General features: G+C 37.0%; 1 protein-coding gene across 1 annotated transcript in view; it reads left to right on the top strand.

Annotated features, from left to right (window-relative positions):
* Positions 1-18,993, top strand: part of LOC141441759 (uncharacterized peptidase C1-like protein F26E4.3) — a 77,352-nt gene extending 58,359 nt beyond the window's left edge. Inside the window, exons 5-9 of the mRNA XM_074106609.1 lie at positions 895-1,075; positions 8,433-8,567; positions 10,382-10,578; positions 14,674-14,813; positions 15,820-18,993. Coding sequence (XP_073962710.1) covers positions 895-1,075; positions 8,433-8,567; positions 10,382-10,578; positions 14,674-14,813; positions 15,820-15,957 — 791 coding nt within the window. The 3' untranslated portion in view covers positions 15,958-18,993. The remainder of the gene's footprint in view (positions 1-894; positions 1,076-8,432; positions 8,568-10,381; positions 10,579-14,673; positions 14,814-15,819) is intronic.
* Positions 18,994-18,999: the final 6 nt, after the last annotated feature.

Here is an 18,999-nt window from a genome sequence, read left to right on the forward strand (position 1 = left end):
CCATGTAGAGATTGAAGAGGTTGTTTATTGGTCAGTCACGCAAAATTTTACTTAACGTATAATGTCAAGGTCACCACCGATATAATTCAAAAATTTAAAGTGAACTTTAAAAACGTTTATTCTGCAAGTAGGCGGCAGAGGGCTCTTTTAAATGTCCCTTTTTCTTAAACTACCAACGCTTTTGGAAAGACCATCATTGTCAAGAAGAATGCGGCGCAAGATAATAAAGAAATTCATCTTTTAAAAATATAATTATAAACACACACTTTCTTGGCCAAGTGTACACGCTGCTAAAAATATTTTATGTTTCATCTCGCGACAAAACCCATCTCAATAATATTTATGTCAAAAATAATTAAATCTCTTTAATTAATGAACAGAAACACACAATTAATCGTGTTTTAACAAAATTCAAATGTAAACACGACTTTAATTATGCGTAGACCGATTATTAGCTGTCAAAAATTTAAAATAGTTAAGAAACCGGTTGGTTGGTCTAATGATATTTGCATAATAATTAACTTCCTAGACTTGAATTCGAATTTTGTTACAAATCTCATAAACTTTGAACTTTCCGAGGAATGGAGGTCTAAATTCAAATATTAGCTCTACATTTATGCATTTATTTGGATGCAAAAAAATACTATGAAGGCCGTACGATTTAAAATTAAAATTTAATCAATCAATCGTAACTGGTAACATTATAACATATACAAATTGGTCCAGTCAGAACAGTTCTTAAATGTGATCAAAAATAACAGTTCCACCGTTGCTCGCAACTCTCACGATGTCGTCAGTCCACCAGGTCCTAGTGGGAGTCCACTGCGTCTTCCGGTTCGTGGTCGCTACTCGAGGACTTTAAAATATCCACTAAATTATTTCCTTCATTTCCAGGTACGTTGCCGCTCAGCGCAGTAACAAAACGCATGTTACCCATTGACTACGACAAGAATATAGATTATCCCCAAAACTTCGACGCGAGGAGGCGCTGGCCGCGATTCATCTCACCTGTGGTCGACCAGGGTTGGTGCGGCTCGGATTGGGCTGTATCGATCGCTTCTATAGCTTCTGATCGGTAAGTAAGAGAATTTATTACATGTGTAGCGACACCTAGTGCCATCTAGTGGGCAAACATAGCAACTCCGACCGAAGTTTCTCAACTCGGACGCATATTAAACATGCAATTAAAAGTGGGACACCTTGTGATTCTGAGTAGAAATAACCCGAAATTTTTTAGGTTTAAAAAAAGTACAGGGTAGGTACACTTTTTCTGAAAATGCCCTTATATGAATGTTTGTTCTCGAGTCTTGGGTGTTTAATACATATTTTAAGTATGCATCTATCTATTTAAGCATGTTTATCCTTTGCCTAGTGCCCATAACACTAGCTTTGCTTACTTTGGGACTAGGTCAATTGGTTGGTGTCAAGTGTCCCGTGATATTTATTTATTTATTTTTATTTAATATAGTTTAAAATCGCAATAGCAAAAGTCATTCCTATTCAGCTAAACGGTTCGGACTAGAAAGTAAATGAAAGAGACAGCAAGCAAGGTCATCCGGAACTGCTGCCTACGTGCGATGTCCAAATAGTTGATCAGTCTGGTTTAAGGATAGCGACGTAGCGTGGGACGGGATTCTTGAACACTAGCGGTTATTAGCGAGATTAAGGGGCTGTTTCACCATCCATTGATTAGTGTTAACTGGCGGTTAGGTGTGATGCCGTCTCTATTTGTTTTGTTCGAATAGACGGAGACGGCATCACATTTAACCGTCGGTTAACGCTAATCAATGGATGGTGAAACAGCCCCTAAGCATACTCGTACATCCCTTTTGCACTTGCTTATTGATTAGAAAGGAATATAGCTACTTTGCTTTATCCTACTAATATTGTGAATGTGATATGAGTGTGTGTTCTGTTACTCTTTCATGCTAATAGCTGGACGGATTTTGATGGAATTTATGTATGTATGTATGTAATCTCTTTATTGTACAAAATAAGTAAACAAACACAGATGACAAACAATGAAATATATGTACAAAACGAACTTATCCCTTTAAGGGATCTCTACCAGTCAACCTTAGAATTTAGTGTATAGATAGCAGTGGCGAAGCGTCAGATATTTCCATGGGAAATAATTAACAAATCCTGAACGTCCTGTTGTCTATTTGTAAATATTGGGCAAGCCGGTGAGAATCGTGTCCTATATGTCCACTTCGCCACTGATAGGTAGGTACATAAATGTATGTAGATAGCTGAATCTCTGGAATAACGCACGGACTACTTTTTATTTCTATCCCATATCCCCACTGAAAATCTGAAGATCATACCTACAACGTTTATGAAGACCACGCTGTAGCTATTTTTGGGAATTTAGTAGGTAAAAATTGTGAATTTTCATTAAATTGACGTACCTACTAATACGAGTACATAATTTTTCACACGGATAAAGCTGGTAAATAAAGTTATCTACCTTCTTGTATATGTATATTTTGGGTAACCAATATACTGGGTGTGGCCTGTAATACAAGCAAAAAATTAAAATATAGATCATCCTCGTAAAACTTCAGCTTTCAAGTTCTGCGACTTTTAAAAATAATGGAGTCTTTGAATTTTCCTTTTTTCATACAAATTAAATACTGCTATCAATGTACGCCATCCTAGAACACAACTGACGTCGCTTGTCACGCTACAAACATCAAGCATTTTGCTTTACATTGCTTCTTCGAATAAACTTAAAAGTGTAATAAAAATTAAAAAAATAATTATTTTTTAAAGTCGCTGAACTAATGTTGTTCAGTTTGACGAGTATGATATATATTTTAATTATTTGCTCGTATTACAGGCCACACCCGGTATTTGGGGCAAATGTTTTATCGTTTGTTTATTTTGTGTGTGATTTACTTTTTTAGCAGAATTGCAAAAAATTAGGTTATCACCGTTCTATTAGTAATGTCAATATATGTAGCATGCGTGCAAGCATAGGTATTAAGTAACACTATATCAATATCACCGATATCAAAGACAAATGAACTAAAAACTAATAAATAGGTACTCTTATTTTGTATTATCTTTTGCTTTTGATATTTGGAAATAGTTCCGATCCGCATTGGCAACCCCTTACTTAAAATAGCGAATATACTGTGTTAAAAAACATAGTTCTGCTATACTTGTCCTTTAAGTAAGTAAATCAATTAACAACATTGTAAATCTGTTTAAAAAATATATACCTCGTTGAGTTTCTTGCCGGATTCTTCTCGACAGACGTTTTTCCGAACCGGTGGTAGATTTTTTACATTCATAACTTATAACTGCTTGGTATAGCCTATATTGAATAAAGCTATTTTGACAATGACTTTACCCTTGATTATGACAGCGAAGATTTCGTTTATCCCTATCCCGTGAGAACTATATACAGTTTTCGGGAGTAAAACTATTCTATGTCCTTATAACAATCTCAAACTATCGCAACAACAAAATCATCTAAATCGGTTCAGCATTAAGAGGTAACAGACAGGCAGAGAGACGGACAGATAAATTTGCATTTATAATATACTTTTGCCCGCGACTTCGTCTGATTATGATGATGATGCTCCAAACGAAATAAATAAATAAATACCATGGGACACTGACACCAATTGACCTAGTCCCAAACTAAGCAAAGCATGTACTATGGATACTAGGCAACGGATAAACATACTTATACAGATAAATACATACTAAAATACATTATAATGAGATAGAACATCCAAGGCCCGAGAACAAACATTTGTATTATTCATGCAAATATCTGCCCCGGCCGGGAATCGAACCCGGGAACTCAAGCTTCGTTCAGGTGCTCTAACCACTTGGCCATCCAGTCGTCGTCAAAAAAAAATTGATATGAGAAAAACTTCTACTGGTGGTGGTTAATATCGGTTATGTATTATTGTTTAAGCATCCTTATGACTAGGGCCCGGTATTTTGCTTGTGGCTATTGACCGATAGTAGGGAAAGAGCACCGCTTTTTATCGATAAATCGATAGTTTTTTTAAATGTTTTTATTAAATAAAACTTCAAACTTTCCGATATACGTACTTTTTTCAGCGGTCAATGATAAAAAAGTTCGAAATATCGAAAAGTTTAATCCGTTCAAATTGCTTTATTGAAATCACTATAATTACGAATACTTTTATATTTTGCAACTTGAGAAAACCCCTGAGACCACTTAACGTTAGGTAGCTTGTTTGCCTACCCTTTGATAAAATAAAAGATAAAATATTATTTTGTATTTCTTCAGTGCTTACCATAATAGCCAATATAAAGTATTTTCAATAATATTTCAAGCAAAAATATATTTACAATTATGTATTAAAGTTACAACATAAATAAATAAAAAACTGTCGATTTGTCGATAACATCGATAAAAAGCGGTGCTCTCTCCCTACAATCTGTCAATAGCCGCACGCAAAATTCCGGGCCCTAATTATGACTTATGTTAGTCAGCTGTTACAGTAGTATTAAATGACTCAATAACAAACAATAGCTATATATTTGCCATTCAATATGCAACATGTAACAAATCAACCATAGGTCAGTACCGCGTGGGTGGTAAACATCATCTAATGACAAGTTTAGATCATGCAAGGTTCTCAACGTATTATTATTATGGCATAGCAATCAGTGACAATGAGTCATTATACTGATTTAAAGGCCATTATAGTACATTGTGTCTTTAGGGCAGTAAATAAGGAATTACGAACGAGAGTCTATTAGAAGCCCGAAGTCGAAGACTGAGGGCTTTAATGAGTCGATGTTCGTAATTCTAGTACCGCCCGTGCGGCATACAATGTTTTTCATCACATTTGCGAGTAAAATTGTATATTTGTAAAAGAAAAACTAATATTTTATCAAAAATTGCCGATACCGCTGACTGCGCTCTTGGCAATCCGCAGCATGTGCATGGCGTGCGTGTGCAGCGCGCGCACGGAGCAGCAGCACACCATGCAGTAACAAACTCATTGACCGACCTTGGGCTTCATGACAACAAAATTAGTACGGGCAATGACTCATTTACCGACCACGGGTTTCATGACAAGCACATTAAGGTCGAGGGTTTTATTTGGACACTGTTTATGAGCAAGTGTGATGAAAAAATATATACAATGTATAAGGTAAATGCACCCGTTGGCGTTCTTCCAAGGAGCAGAATGCAGGTTGCATGGGTGCGTCAAAATGTGTTGGTATGTTGAGCAGTTACTAGGGCATTCGCCCTGAACATGGGATATGTACGAGCATATATTTAGTGCCTGCGTGCTATGCATGCGTATTCAAAATCAGTCAAAATATCTTTATTCAATTTAGGCTATAACAAGCACTATGAATGTCAAAAAAAACCTACCACCGGTTCGGAAAAACCTCTTGAGAAGAATCCGACAAGAAACTAAACGAGACACATGACATGAGATAAGACATGATATTTATGACGAGACATTTTATGTTTGACAAATAAACGTATTTGAATTTTGAATTTGAATTTGAGGTATATTTTTTCAAACAGATTTACAATATTAAATTATATTGTAACGGATAACTCACCGTTTCGGGCTAACTCGTAGCCCTTCTTCCTAGGAGCGACGCGACTCGGCGGCTGCCGCAACGCGCGCACGAGATTTACAATATCATTAAGTGATATATATATATGTGTACCTATTGTGCCGCAAATATTCTCAGTCGTCTCTTATGTCATCTGTAACCCAAGCTCTTCCCAGGAAGGGACTAAAACAAGCAAAGCCTCTTGTAACGTGAAACTCTGGCTAACAAGCCTTCTGTGCACTCAGCCGATTCATTAGAGAACTAGTGATGTGCCGGGTCAAAAATTAAACCGCGGCTAACGGCAACAAAGTCTAAAAATGTTTTTATAAACATTTGGATGCGTATTGGGAACTCCACACACACCATTGATTTCTTTCTCTTTCTCTAACGATGTTTTCTTTCACCGTAAATGGACACACGATTTTGAAAAACTCAGAGGGGCGAGCCTGGGTTTAAAGCGACGATCCTCCGCTTCCCCGCGGCTTTTTTACGGCCCTCTTATTCCTCTAATTCTGAGAGGAGGTCTGTGACCAGCTGTGGGACGTATATATAGGCTGGGATTATGATGATATGAAAACGGTAGCACACGCCACTGCAGCTGCTCCCAGACGAAGGGCTACGGATTAGCCTGAAACATGTCGAGCGAAACTTGATCTAAGACGTGAGTTATCGGCGGTTTTTCTTTTATTATTTGACTGGATGGCAAACGAGCAAGTGGGTCTCCCGATGGTAAGATATCACCACCGCCCATAGACACCTGCAACACCAGGGGGATTGCAGATGCGTTGCCCATCTAGAGGCCTAAGATGGGACATCTCAAGTGCCAGTAATTTCACCGGCTGTCTTACTCTCCAAGCACTGCTGCTTCACGGCAGGATTAGCGAGCAAGATGGTGGTAGCAATCCGGGCGGACCTTGCACAAGGTCCTACCACCTGCTTTGCTTTGCTTGCCTGTTTAACTTTACATTATTAACAATATTATTTTAAAAAAACCTATGAAATTTTGTATGCCATGTGGCAAAGCATACGAGGTTCTATTTTTAAGTTTACCGTATTTATTTTTTACCTGAGTGTGTTTGACAAATAAACTTTCATATTCTAAGTGAGTGTCACAGTAGTTTTATGTCACCGATATGTATATTCGGAACGTCACTAGACATGTTGGGGACAGAAATAGATGTCTTAGTGTGAGGTTGAGTGTGAGGTTAAAAAGATCCTTGGCAAACATGGAATGAGGCTTGAAGTGGATAGAATAAGATGAGGGGTACTTGTATTTATAAACAAAATTCACTCAGCGCAATAAAATCGATTGTACGATTATTGCGCTAAGTAACATATCGTTAAATATATACTTCTATAAAAACATTGAAGCCAAACTTACGTACCTAATAATATTACAAATGAAAAAATAATTCTGTCTATCTTCCCGCATAAATCGCTTAAGGTCGTTCATTGAGCCAAATACGCAAAACTACCCCATGAATTATCCTATTGTTCTACGAAACGTTGACATTTGTAGACGTGGGAAAAATATATATCATTCTTGATTAGGTATATTATCTTTAATAACACAGCTTTCGATACACGATTCATCACACTTCGCTTGATACAATTAATTCCCAAAGTAACCTCCAATTCGAATTTTTACTCCAGCTTTACTTGTTTTTTTACTACGTGACACTAAGAGTGTGAAACAAAAAAAGAGAAAAATCAATCATAACTTAAATAGTAATTTGACAGCTTCCAAATTTCAATAATTTATGGCTATATTTTAAAATAAATAAATATCGACAAATTCAAATTTAAGTAGTCAAAGGATAGTAGTTGTTTCCCGGAAAATTGCGTAGTTCCCGCGAGATAGCGATAGACCAATTCTTGGCAGACGAAGTCGCGGGTGAAATGTAGTAATAAATAGTATCAGGAGACAATTAACACTAATTGACCTAGTCCCAGTATTGTGAGCAAAGCTTGTGTTATATGGGACTTTCGAGTACTATTTAGACAAAACGGATAAACTAAACATACCTACTTAAATAGATATATATGTAATAGGGATGTTGACGCCATTAAAAAATAATTCGAAGGCACGACTCCAGTAAAAAAACGCTTTATTTTAGCCCTGAAAACCAGATTAATTTTCGATTTACTGTAAAATTAGATTTTTTGATGCTTTAAAACAAATAAATAGTTAGTTGATTGAGTTGGCGAACAAATAACGACATAAGTCGCTATTGCCAATGAAACTCTATGGGAGAATTGTGTTTGACAGCTCATAAAAAGTACGTCAGTTGATTGGTGGTGTCAACATCCCTATTAAAATACGTATTGAAATCCAAGACACATTGCTCTCAAGTCTGATGTTCAATATAAAATTAAAATAAAATAAAACATGCGTTTACCCTCCTGAGTCCCGACGTTTTTAAACAAACTATGTGCTTAAGACCTAGACGTGGTTGACCTGCTTTGTTATTTGGATATTATTTCAAAATTCTTGGAATTCTTTATTTAATGAACAATTTGTACTTTATAAAGTACATTCGGCCGTTATTCTTAGTGTTAATTGTTCTTTATAAAGTACGCAAGGACCCAGGAGGTTACTTATTTATTTTATTTATTTACATTTTACAGAATTTATATAAAAATCAGTCAAAAAAAAACATTAAAACTAAAAAAATACAATTATATTAAAAAAATACAAAAAATCTAAATGAATAAGAAATTAAATAATAATTGATTTATTTTATTTAGTTGGTGACAAGAATTATTATTAATTAATTACCATTAATATGTATGCATGTATGTAGGTACGTTAATAAAATTGGCATCATCGTAAAAATAAACGAAGACAATCTACCTTCCAGATTCGCTATCCAGTCCAACGGTGCCGAGAACATGGTGCTGAGCCCGCAGACAATGCTGTCCTGCAACCTGCGGCAGCAACAAGGCTGCGGGGGCGGCAACATTGACGTCGCCTGGAACTTTGCTGGAACCCATGGGTAAGAAAAAAAACCGAGTCGAAGGACCATTTTATCTGGTTCGAAGGACTACATTATCTGGTTCGAAAGACCATTTTATCTTTTATATGGTTCGAAGGATAATTTTATGTGATTTGAAGGACTATTCGTCTAAAAATAATGCTGGCATGTATCCTGTGTCAGTAGAAGCGCGGTTAGAAGGACCATAGTTCTATGCTGCTGTCCCTTTATCATGTACCACAAGTATGCTTGCGGTGTCTGTCTCATTGATATCGCATGAAACTTCGCTGCCAACCATGGATAAGAAAGAAAACCAATTCAAAGGACCATTTTATCAAATTGGAAGGACCATTAATTATATTATACCAAACCTAACCTAACCTAAACTTGAAATGACAATGTCGGGAGATTGACAACTTTTCTAAGTAACTTAACCAATCCAATTGGGAGGACCATTAATTAAAACACCATTGGCTGTCTTATATTACAGCCCATGATGGTGTCATTATAATTTATAATATTTAACCCCTTGTTTCTCCATCCATTGATTAAATTTATTTGACGGAATGTGATGCCGTCTCTGTTTGTTTCGTTCGAATAGACGGAGACGGCATCACATTTATCCGTCAAATAAAATTAATCAATGGATGGTAAAACAGCCCCTTAGCCTACAACTGTGTCCCATACTGTTGGGCAAAGGCTTCCCCTCTTGATCTCCACATCACCATATCCAGAGCTATATTTGGCCACTCGCTCAGTTCCGTGTCCAAAGTTCATTGTCTAACACACTTAAAATCGCAATCGTTCTCACCACTTCTTTCTATCACACGGTATAAGATGAGGGTAGAGAGAGATGGTGAATCACGAACGTTAGTGCGTTAGACAATACGGCCATAGGTCATCTCGTCATCTCCGCCTCGGTCTGCCTTGCCGTCAGTGCCCGTCATGCGGTAACCACCATGTGGCTTTGTGCGCCCATCTTAGTGGGTGCATCCTTCAAATATGCCAGACACAGTCCCAGTCAAAGTCAAAGTCAAAGTCAAAGTCAAAGTCAAAGTCAAAGTCAAAGTCAAAGTCAAAGTCAAAGTCAAAATATCTTTATTCAATTTAGGCTATAACAAGCACTTATGAATGTCAAAAAAAAATCTACCACCGGTTCGGAAAAACCTCTGCTGAGAAGAATCCGGCAAGAAACTCAACGAGGTATATATAATTATATATATATTTTTTTAAAACAGATTTACAATATTATTAAATGATATTTAAACATCACAAGTATTTAACACAACTTTATTTTTAACACAGTAGGTTCGCTATTTGAAGGGATCGCTAATGCGGATCGGAATTATTTCCAAATATCCTGTCCATGATATAATCATTAACTTTATAATACGCCTTTGATATTAATGTCTTCTTGACAATAAGTTAAACTCCGTTATCTCCAGAGATGGGCGAGGAATGTTTTTTTCGTGAACCAATAGAAACGCTTCATTTACCTCGCCTCGCTCTGCTCAGCTGTTTCCACCAGAGATAGGTAAATAAGCATTTCTATTGGTTCATGCGGAAAACACATTCCTCGCAACACATCTTTGGTGGAAACGCATCCTTATTGCTTCCATCTTGAAACGACGGTGCTGGCTGAAAATCAGCGCTGGGGCAGCTGGAGTGTTTAACGTTTCAACATTATGCTGAGCCAGTGTCCGATTCAAAACCGCAATGCCACATACATCCTTCGTGTTGTCTATTTATACTTAATAATTATTGTTGTGAATAAGTGTATTTACTTTCTTTCTTTCTAAAACATGTTTGTACTATCAAATTCTTCCTTTCGCCAGCTTCGTCGACGAGAAATGCTTCCCCTACAAGGCTTCCGTCACCAGCTGTCCGTACGCGCGGCGAGGGGACCTCCTGAGAGACGGGTGCCCCCCTGCCGATCCCCGCCGTACATCCCGCTACAAGGTGGGGCCCCCTTACCGGCTGAAGAAGGAAAAGGATATCATGTTTGACATCATGGACTCGGGACCCGTACAAGGTGAGATTTTTTGATTTCCACGCATACTACTCGATTTTGACTATTATAATTAATTTGACTCCGTTTCCATGGAGGTTAAGATCTCTCTATCTATCAACCATACATATAATCATGTGAATAAGATTTCGCTTCGGAGCAAAATGCACAAAACGCAAATGTACCTACTTACCTACAACTATACGCAAAATCAAAACTTAAGCAATGACAAAATCTACAATGCGCCTTGTATACGATATGCATATTGTGAAACACGCGGAACTTACAAAAAGAAGTGTACAATTTACAAAATGTACACTTTGATAAGTTTATGGATTTTTATTAACATAACCCTGGTGTAACTTTTTAGTCTCAGCCTGTTTTAAGTCTCGAGTAAAAACTGTGCAAGTTTTAAACAATTCACGCATATCCATCTCGTAATTTCGTAATAGTTTTTTTTTAATTTGCTAAAAAATCAGAACCAGAGCAACTTAAGCCATTAATGCCTTTATCGCTTCTGTTTGCATCTCAAGGAATGTTTAAGGTTAGATTAGGAATCTTGGACGAGGTTGATTGCGGAGATAAGTGACTTTTGTGTTATGACTATACGTTATGCCTAAACAATGTGTTTTTCTTGGTTCGATTCCCGGCCGGGCAGATATTTGTATGAATAGGTAATACGAATGTTTTCGGGTTTCGGATGGTTAAGTATGTATTTACCTATATAATTATGTTTATCCGTTGCCTAGTATCCATAGTACAAGCTTTGCTTAGCTTAATTTGACGTTTCGACGTGAAAGACGGACAAACATACAAACACAGAAACAAATTATACAAACATATTTGTGACTTTCGCATTTATAACATTAAGTATGGATTGCTCATTTAAAGATATAAGATAAAATAAACAATACTACGAAAACAGAGAATGACCGAAGACAGAGACGCAGCTGTTATATTTACCGGGTTTTTAACATATGAATATATTGTATCAAAACTATGCCTTGTTGAAACAAGTGCGCTAGTGTCTAGCACGCGGCATACTTAAAAATTCGTATGTTAATATCCATGGTATAGAAATTCGATGCGGACTTATATTTTTGTTTTTAGAATTTAACCAAGTTTAAAAATGTTAGGGTCACCCTCGCCACTGCTGCCTACCTATTTTTAACCCCCGACGCAAAAAGAGGGGTGTTATAAGTTTGACCGCTGTGTGTGTCTGTCTGTGGCACCGTAGCTCTTAAACGGGCGGACCGATTTGAATGCGTTTTTTTTTTATTTGAAATCAGGTCAAACCATCGCTAGGGAATGGTTCTTAGACATGCTTCATCAAATCGGTTCAGCCGTTTTTGAGATATTGAACTTGGAATTGACAAAGTCGGGGGGCTTCCAACTTTTTGTTGGTCATACTTATATACATCATCATGGCCTATATACGTCCCACTGCAGAGTACAGGCTACTCCGGGCTCAGGGTTATGTTATGCTATGTTATACCCACATCTGGTAGCATGGTGAACGGCTGTGTTGCTCTTAGGATGAACTATGGTTAAGTTCGAAACGCGTCAGTGTAGTATCGCAGTGAGCAAAGTAATTATTTGTAGTTCATTGATAGACCTCCACAAAGTAACGCCTGATTGAATAAATTATTTATTATAAACGTTACGTTAAGTGTTTCTACTAAGAACTTGATTCTCGTGTGAAGTGTTTCTAAGAATAAATAATTATTTACTTAGTTATCTTACCGATACTTTGTAGAAGACTTCCTGGCAGTATTAGTTGAAGTCACCGGTATTAATATTGGATAGCATGATGCACTCGAAAACATGTGATGTGCTCTAACAACTGTGCGAAGAGTTGAGTTATCTACATTGACGTCGATGTACCTTACGGCACTAGACTGGCTGTTTAGAACAAAACGCGTGGCGCATCAATCATCAATATTACTTTGACACAAGCCCTGTCACGGACGTCAACAGACTATACTGACAAATCCGCTCTGTGAACAATTTTGTGCGCCGATTTGATGTAAGAAACATGCATTGTATACATAGATAAAATGCATTATATATGCGTATCTATGTATATAATATGCGTCATAGGATTGAAAAGTATAAGTAAAACTAGCTTTTGCCCGCGACCTCGTCCGCGTGTACTTTAGTTGTCAGAGCATATGTTTTAATTAACCCCCGTTATAATTGTGTTGTAATTTGTATCTGCTTGCATAGCGAAGTACTGCGGTAAACGATAGTTAACAATTTACTAAAGTACTTCGCTATAAAAACATTTTTTACCAGGTTTGAAGCTAGTTTATGAAAAGTTTTATGCAAAGCACAAGAGTAAATTAACTATCTCGTGTGCTTCCGGCGAGAACCGAATCTTACTCTAGATCCCGAAGTATACATTCGAAATTGCACTGTACATAATATTTTGTCAATTGGGTAAAAGATAAATAAGAACGGATAATCACACAAAAATTACGCTTATATTAATATATTATTATTAATTTTATTATGCACAAACCCATGATTAATTTTTAAGTTAGGTAGCTAATGCATAATTATTTGCGAATTTATTGCACAAATCATTTTAAATATCAATTTAATTTCCACATTTTAGTTGTACATTTTGTAAGAAAAACCCCCTCCCCTTTTGAAGTCGCCAACACCATAGGTACAGATCATTTTAAATTGTGACCAGCTATATTTTTAGTCTAGAAATAAGAAAGTCTCATAGAAACTCCCCCCTAATAAGTCGAAAGCTACTTCTTCTTTCTTTATCTTTGCCTACGCAGATCATTTTTATTTTTAATCAGGACCCTGCAAGTAAACCAATTTTCATAATGCTAAGTCCACAAATGAGAAAATTTCCATATAATCTTCAACCCCCCTTTTACCCCTTTAGGGGGAAATTTTATCCATTTTACCTACACCGATAATTTTTCATCGTAATCGAGAATTTATATTTTAATACCTCTAAGTCCAGAAATGAGGAAAATTGCGTACAAACATTATCCACCCATTTTACCCCTTTAGGGGGGAATTTTATCCATTTCACTTACACAGATAATTTTTAATTGTAATCGAGAACTTATACACCTATTTTCATACTTATAAGTCCAGAAATGAGAAAATTCCATATAAACTTCACCCCCTTAGGGGATGAATTTCTAAAAATCCTTTCTTAGTGCTCACTAACATTATAAAAAGAACCCCTGTACCAAACTCACAAACTTCAAGTTTCTACACTAAGCGGTTTGAGCTATGCGTTGATCTATAAGTCAGTCAGTCATAAAAAAATAAAATATAAAAAATCAAAACCAAAAAGTTAGTGGTAAAAACTTTTTAAAGTTCCACAGTCGGGACCTACTTATTCAAAATCGTGGCTGGCTCAAGAATATTCAGTAATGGGTCCCGACGTTGAACTACTGAGGTCTGAGAGTTATAAAAAAAAACCATTACATGCAAGATACTTATTAACCTACATTTCAAACTTGAAAAAAAAACCAAATCTTTTTTTAATTTAATATCAGTACTGTACTGTACTTGTACGTTTATGGTCATCATCATCCCAGCCTATATACGTCCCACTGCTGGGCACAGGCCTCCTCTCAGAACAAGAGGGCTTGGGCCATAGTTCCCACGCGGGCCCAGTGCGGATTGGGAACTTCACACGCACCATTGAATTGCATCGCAGGTTTGTGCAGGTTTCCTCACGATGTTTTCCTTCACCGCATAGCTCGTGGTAAATTTCAAATGTAATTCCGCACATGAATTTCGAAAAACTCAGAGGTGCGAGCCGGGGTTTGAACCCACGACCCTCTGTTTGAGAGGCGATAGGTCAAACCACTAGACCGTACTATAGTGCCATCTAGTGAGCACATGTCGAAACTCAAACATTCTGCATCCATCGCAGGGCTACTACGAAACTCGAAACTCAAGACGCTTAAACTTCCGACGCTCGCGTCCTCCGAACATCGGTTCCCATGCATAACATCTGCCAGGAGAGATATCTCTCTATTGTGGCTTACCCACACCTATCGGTTTTGTGCACCTACCTTTCCTACAATATGACAGAAAAATTGTAAATGCCAATAGAGTGTACGAAACATTTATTTCCAGCCGTCATGACTGTTTACCATGACTTCTTCCACTACCGCGATGGCATCTACCGCCGCAGCCGGTATGGCGACAACCAGCTCCAAGGACTCCATAGCGTGAGGATCGTCGGCTGGGGAGAGGACCATAGAGACAAATATTGGGTACGTTATTACATTACTCACTGATACCTACCTATTTTATTACTAAGTAGGGAGTAACAGAGCTATGTGGTGCATAAGTATTTCGTCAGAATTCGAATTTTATCAGACAAGTTCGTACTTATCGTGCTCACACAATGATTTCGTGACAGGCGGAATATCGCTAGATGGCGTTAATATCGATAGGTCTCTGACGTTTCAGTCTTGCTTGCTTCTTGCTTGTAATGAGGGCTATCGCGTACGATTTCGCCGCTAGAGGCGCTAGTGTACCGAGAGGTCTCCGAAATGGCAAATGTCACTGTTTTTGGATGAGCTGCGCGGGTTTATTTATAATTAGAGTAATTTTGAGAATATTTTGCAAAATCAGAAATTAATTATGGCAAATATGCGTTAAGGGGCAATGAATGTCCGTGTTTTGAGACAGTTTTGTCTTTCGGCAACCTTTGTCCTCCCTTTTTTCCGAGCAAAACGGGACTACGGAACACTGTGGCATGCTTGATATTTTTATGGTACGGTTTTAAGGTATTAAATATGATTTAAATGTAAATTTTGTTTTCATCCCCCATATAACATTATCTACAGTGGCGACAACTGGTGAGCGCGAAAACGGTAGCTCATTTAGTTATTCAACCAATCACAATCGTTGTCAAATGGACCGCGCCATACTAGCGCCAACTAGCTTGTCACAGCAGGGCTACTACGAAACTCGAAGTTCGTATCGTACCGTCCCTCTCGCTCTCGTATTAAATAGTATAAGTGTCAGAGGGACCGCACGACACGAACTTCGAGTTTCGTAGTAGCCCTGCAGAAACCCTCATTGCGTAATATTAAAAATATTAAAATAAACGAGCACCTATTAGAGTTATTAAAGAACTGGCACAGCGATGCTTTCATCATTGTTATCATCATCCCAGCCTATATACGTCCCACTGCTGGGCACAGGCCTTCTCTCAGAATAAGAAGGCTTGTTTGACTCAGTAATGCTTAAACTTATCATTATTGTTTTCAGATCGTAGCCAACAGCTGGGGCACGCAGTGGGGTGAAGACGGTTACTTCCGCATCGCTCGCGGCTCCAACGAATCCGGCATCGAATCCTTCGTGGTGGCAGCACTGAGTGACGTCATCATGGCCAACGCCAGGACATAACAGAGGAAGTACCTCATAACGCCGCTCTGCGTGATCAGCAAGCCGGTGAAAACGCGGAAAGGGATCTTGTGGTTTAACGTTACGAGGGATTTCGGGTAGATTTTGATCTGTTGCACGATTTTGGTAACAGCGCCATCTATTGGTGGAGTTGTAGCACTATTTAGTAATATCGTCGGCTGAAAAAGAGTCAGAACCTGAGACTACAGACCAGAATAGATATGATAAAGTTACCAAGTATGTACGTGGTTTATTTGGGACTAAGATTTTCATAATCATCATCATCATACTAGCCGTAGGACGCCCATGGTGTTAGACATGGGCCTCCCCCATAGTCCTCCAGTTGCTTCGGTAGGATAAAAAGTGGGAGGAGGCATCTTTATTAAAAGATATAATAACGTCACTACTTTGAAAAAATCTATCTCAAATCAGTAGGTCTGTATATCAACAAAATTTTACCTTGAAATATTTATAAAGTTCACTCAGAAAAATTATCGATTTAAGCAGGGTATCCACTAATAATATGCGAGGAATGTGTTTTTCATTAACCAATAGAAACGCTTCATTTACCCCGCATCGCTCCGCTCAGCTGTTTACACCAGAGATGTGCTATGCGAGGCGTGGTAAATGAAGCGTTTCTATTGGCTAACGAAATACACATTCCTTGCAAATTATTGGTGGAAGCGCAGCTTTAAGGTTCGAATTTTTTTTTTAAAGTAGTGACAATAAGTTTCTGTCAGCCGACGTTTTTACACTGTTCTTAAAGTCAAAATTGTTAATCGTTGTTCTATTTATACCTACTTTTTTTAGTACCACTGGATTGATGAATGAAATCGATATTTTATCTATCACCACGCAAGCTTTTAATTTGATTGGTTATTTAATCGAGTCCATCGAGCCTTTGTCTTTTCCAGCGTGCTAAAGAACTAGGTATAGTGAATTGTTGTTTTAGTGCCATAAAATTTAAACAGATAGTGCTATATTAAAAGTGAAAAAAGTACTGAAACACACTATGACTTTTCTACGAAAACGTTTAAGGAAACAGTGGGTCACGACTCAGTTGATTCGAGTGTACTTATAAACAAAATGTGCACCAGATGAAAAGCCTGGATTATTGAAAGGGTATTTTTGTATTGGAATGTATAGTTAGTTTAAAGATCTCTGACAGTTTAGGGTTTAATATAATGGATGGTCAATAAACGAAAAAATTTGGAAGAAATACGGCAGCCAAAAATGTTATTGATATGATTATAATCGTGAATGAATGTAGCTTGTAAAGAAAAAAATTGCTGAAGCATATTTGCTCTATACTGCCTTTGTTAGCTGGTTACGAATATTCACAAGTGACTGCCAAGCCAAGCCACCACCACTATGGAACTTTTTCACAATTGTCATGGAAATGCAACAAATGGAGTCTCAAGCAGGTATCGTCCATTTCATTTACTGTAAAAGTGGTTCTACTTGGTTTGACATTTAATTTGTTTGGCTGTACGAGGCTAAAAGTACAACCAAGGAAATTTATTTACGCCCCAGGGTGGATGTTGGTGGTTTTCATAATCATTGTTGTCATGATTTCTTTAGCAGATGTATGGAATGTCATTATGACATCAGTAGCACAAAGATTCCACCCTGGGTAGTGATTTAATTTCCTTGACGGTACCTACATAAATCCAAACAGCTAGATTCGACCACATGCGTTGGTTAGAATGTTATTCCGCTAGATGTCAGCAGTTTACTGCATTTGAGTAAAAAATATATTTGAGAAATGTAAAAGTTAATGTATATATCCTAATGAGGGTTTCATGACAGATGCAAATATCAAAGTTGTCAAACAGACTTTACTTTACTAGCGCCAACTCTGCCGAAGCCATTTATTAAAAAAAAAACTAGTCTGTCACAGAATAGATACGCTCATTATGGATTGACATGAATATTTTTATTTAATAGTGACATCTAGCGACACTCTCACATAACTATCCTAAAATAAGATCCCAGTGAAACCAGTAAAGAAATAAATATTTTATTAATATAATAGTAACAGTATTTCTCGCACGTATTATTTTAGTTGAGTCTTTAACTGCCATTCTGCTTAGTATAGAACTTTCATTTAATTTAAACATTAAAACATCTGTTTTGTTTAAATTAAAGACTAAGAAATAAAATGAAACTTTTGTAATGTAACTTCTAATATGTCAAAGTATGGTTTTACCACAAAAAGTTTGAACTACAGTTTTTTCTATGAACTGACACGTGTTAAACACAACTTTAACGGTTTACTTCTTAGCCTTTAATACTTAATAGAAAATAATTATAAAAACTAGTCTTAGGATCAATATTACGCTGCTTATCTTTATAGTATTTAAGTAACAATTATTCTTAATTCAATTAAACAATGCAAGATAGTTTATTACTCTTCAGCTTTCGGTCCGTATTGCGCTAGGTAGTAAAGACTACTTAATACAATTAGGACCTTAAAATCTCAACGGCCAGCTGTACAAATAATTTAGAAATAATAAATTATGATTATTTACTTACAATATATAATGGAATGTAATTTAATTACGATTTGTTTAAGGGCAAGTCTTCACCACAAGCATACACACACGAAACAGTAATAAAAAGTTCTTTACCTACGTGTAAAGTCGAATTCATAAAGATGTGAGCAAAAATTTGATCAAAATTATCTGAACACGCTTCTACGCCGTTAACAATAGAGTCGTGTCCAGATATTTTTGATAAAATTTTTGCTCACAAGTTTATGAACTCGACTGTAATTTGTTTGAAATAAATGAGGTAGAGGTGAACCACAATATAGTCTTACTTACACAAATATTTAGAGGTGCCAGTTTCTGAGGCAGGTGTAACAAGCATTTGTCTCTCCCGCACTCCACTAGTTAGAGAGAGACGAAAGATCTAACGCACATTTTTAATATCTCAGTACAATATAAAGAATGTCAATTTTCAATGTTTTATTTTGGATTTATTTCTGAATGTAATAATTGGAAGTTGTTAGGCAAGTTAGTTTATGTAAAAAAATGTCACTAA

The sequence above is a fragment of the Choristoneura fumiferana genome, chromosome 24 (assembly GCF_025370935.1).
Source record: "Choristoneura fumiferana chromosome 24, NRCan_CFum_1, whole genome shotgun sequence".
NCBI lineage: Eukaryota > Metazoa > Arthropoda > Insecta > Lepidoptera > Tortricidae > Choristoneura > Choristoneura fumiferana.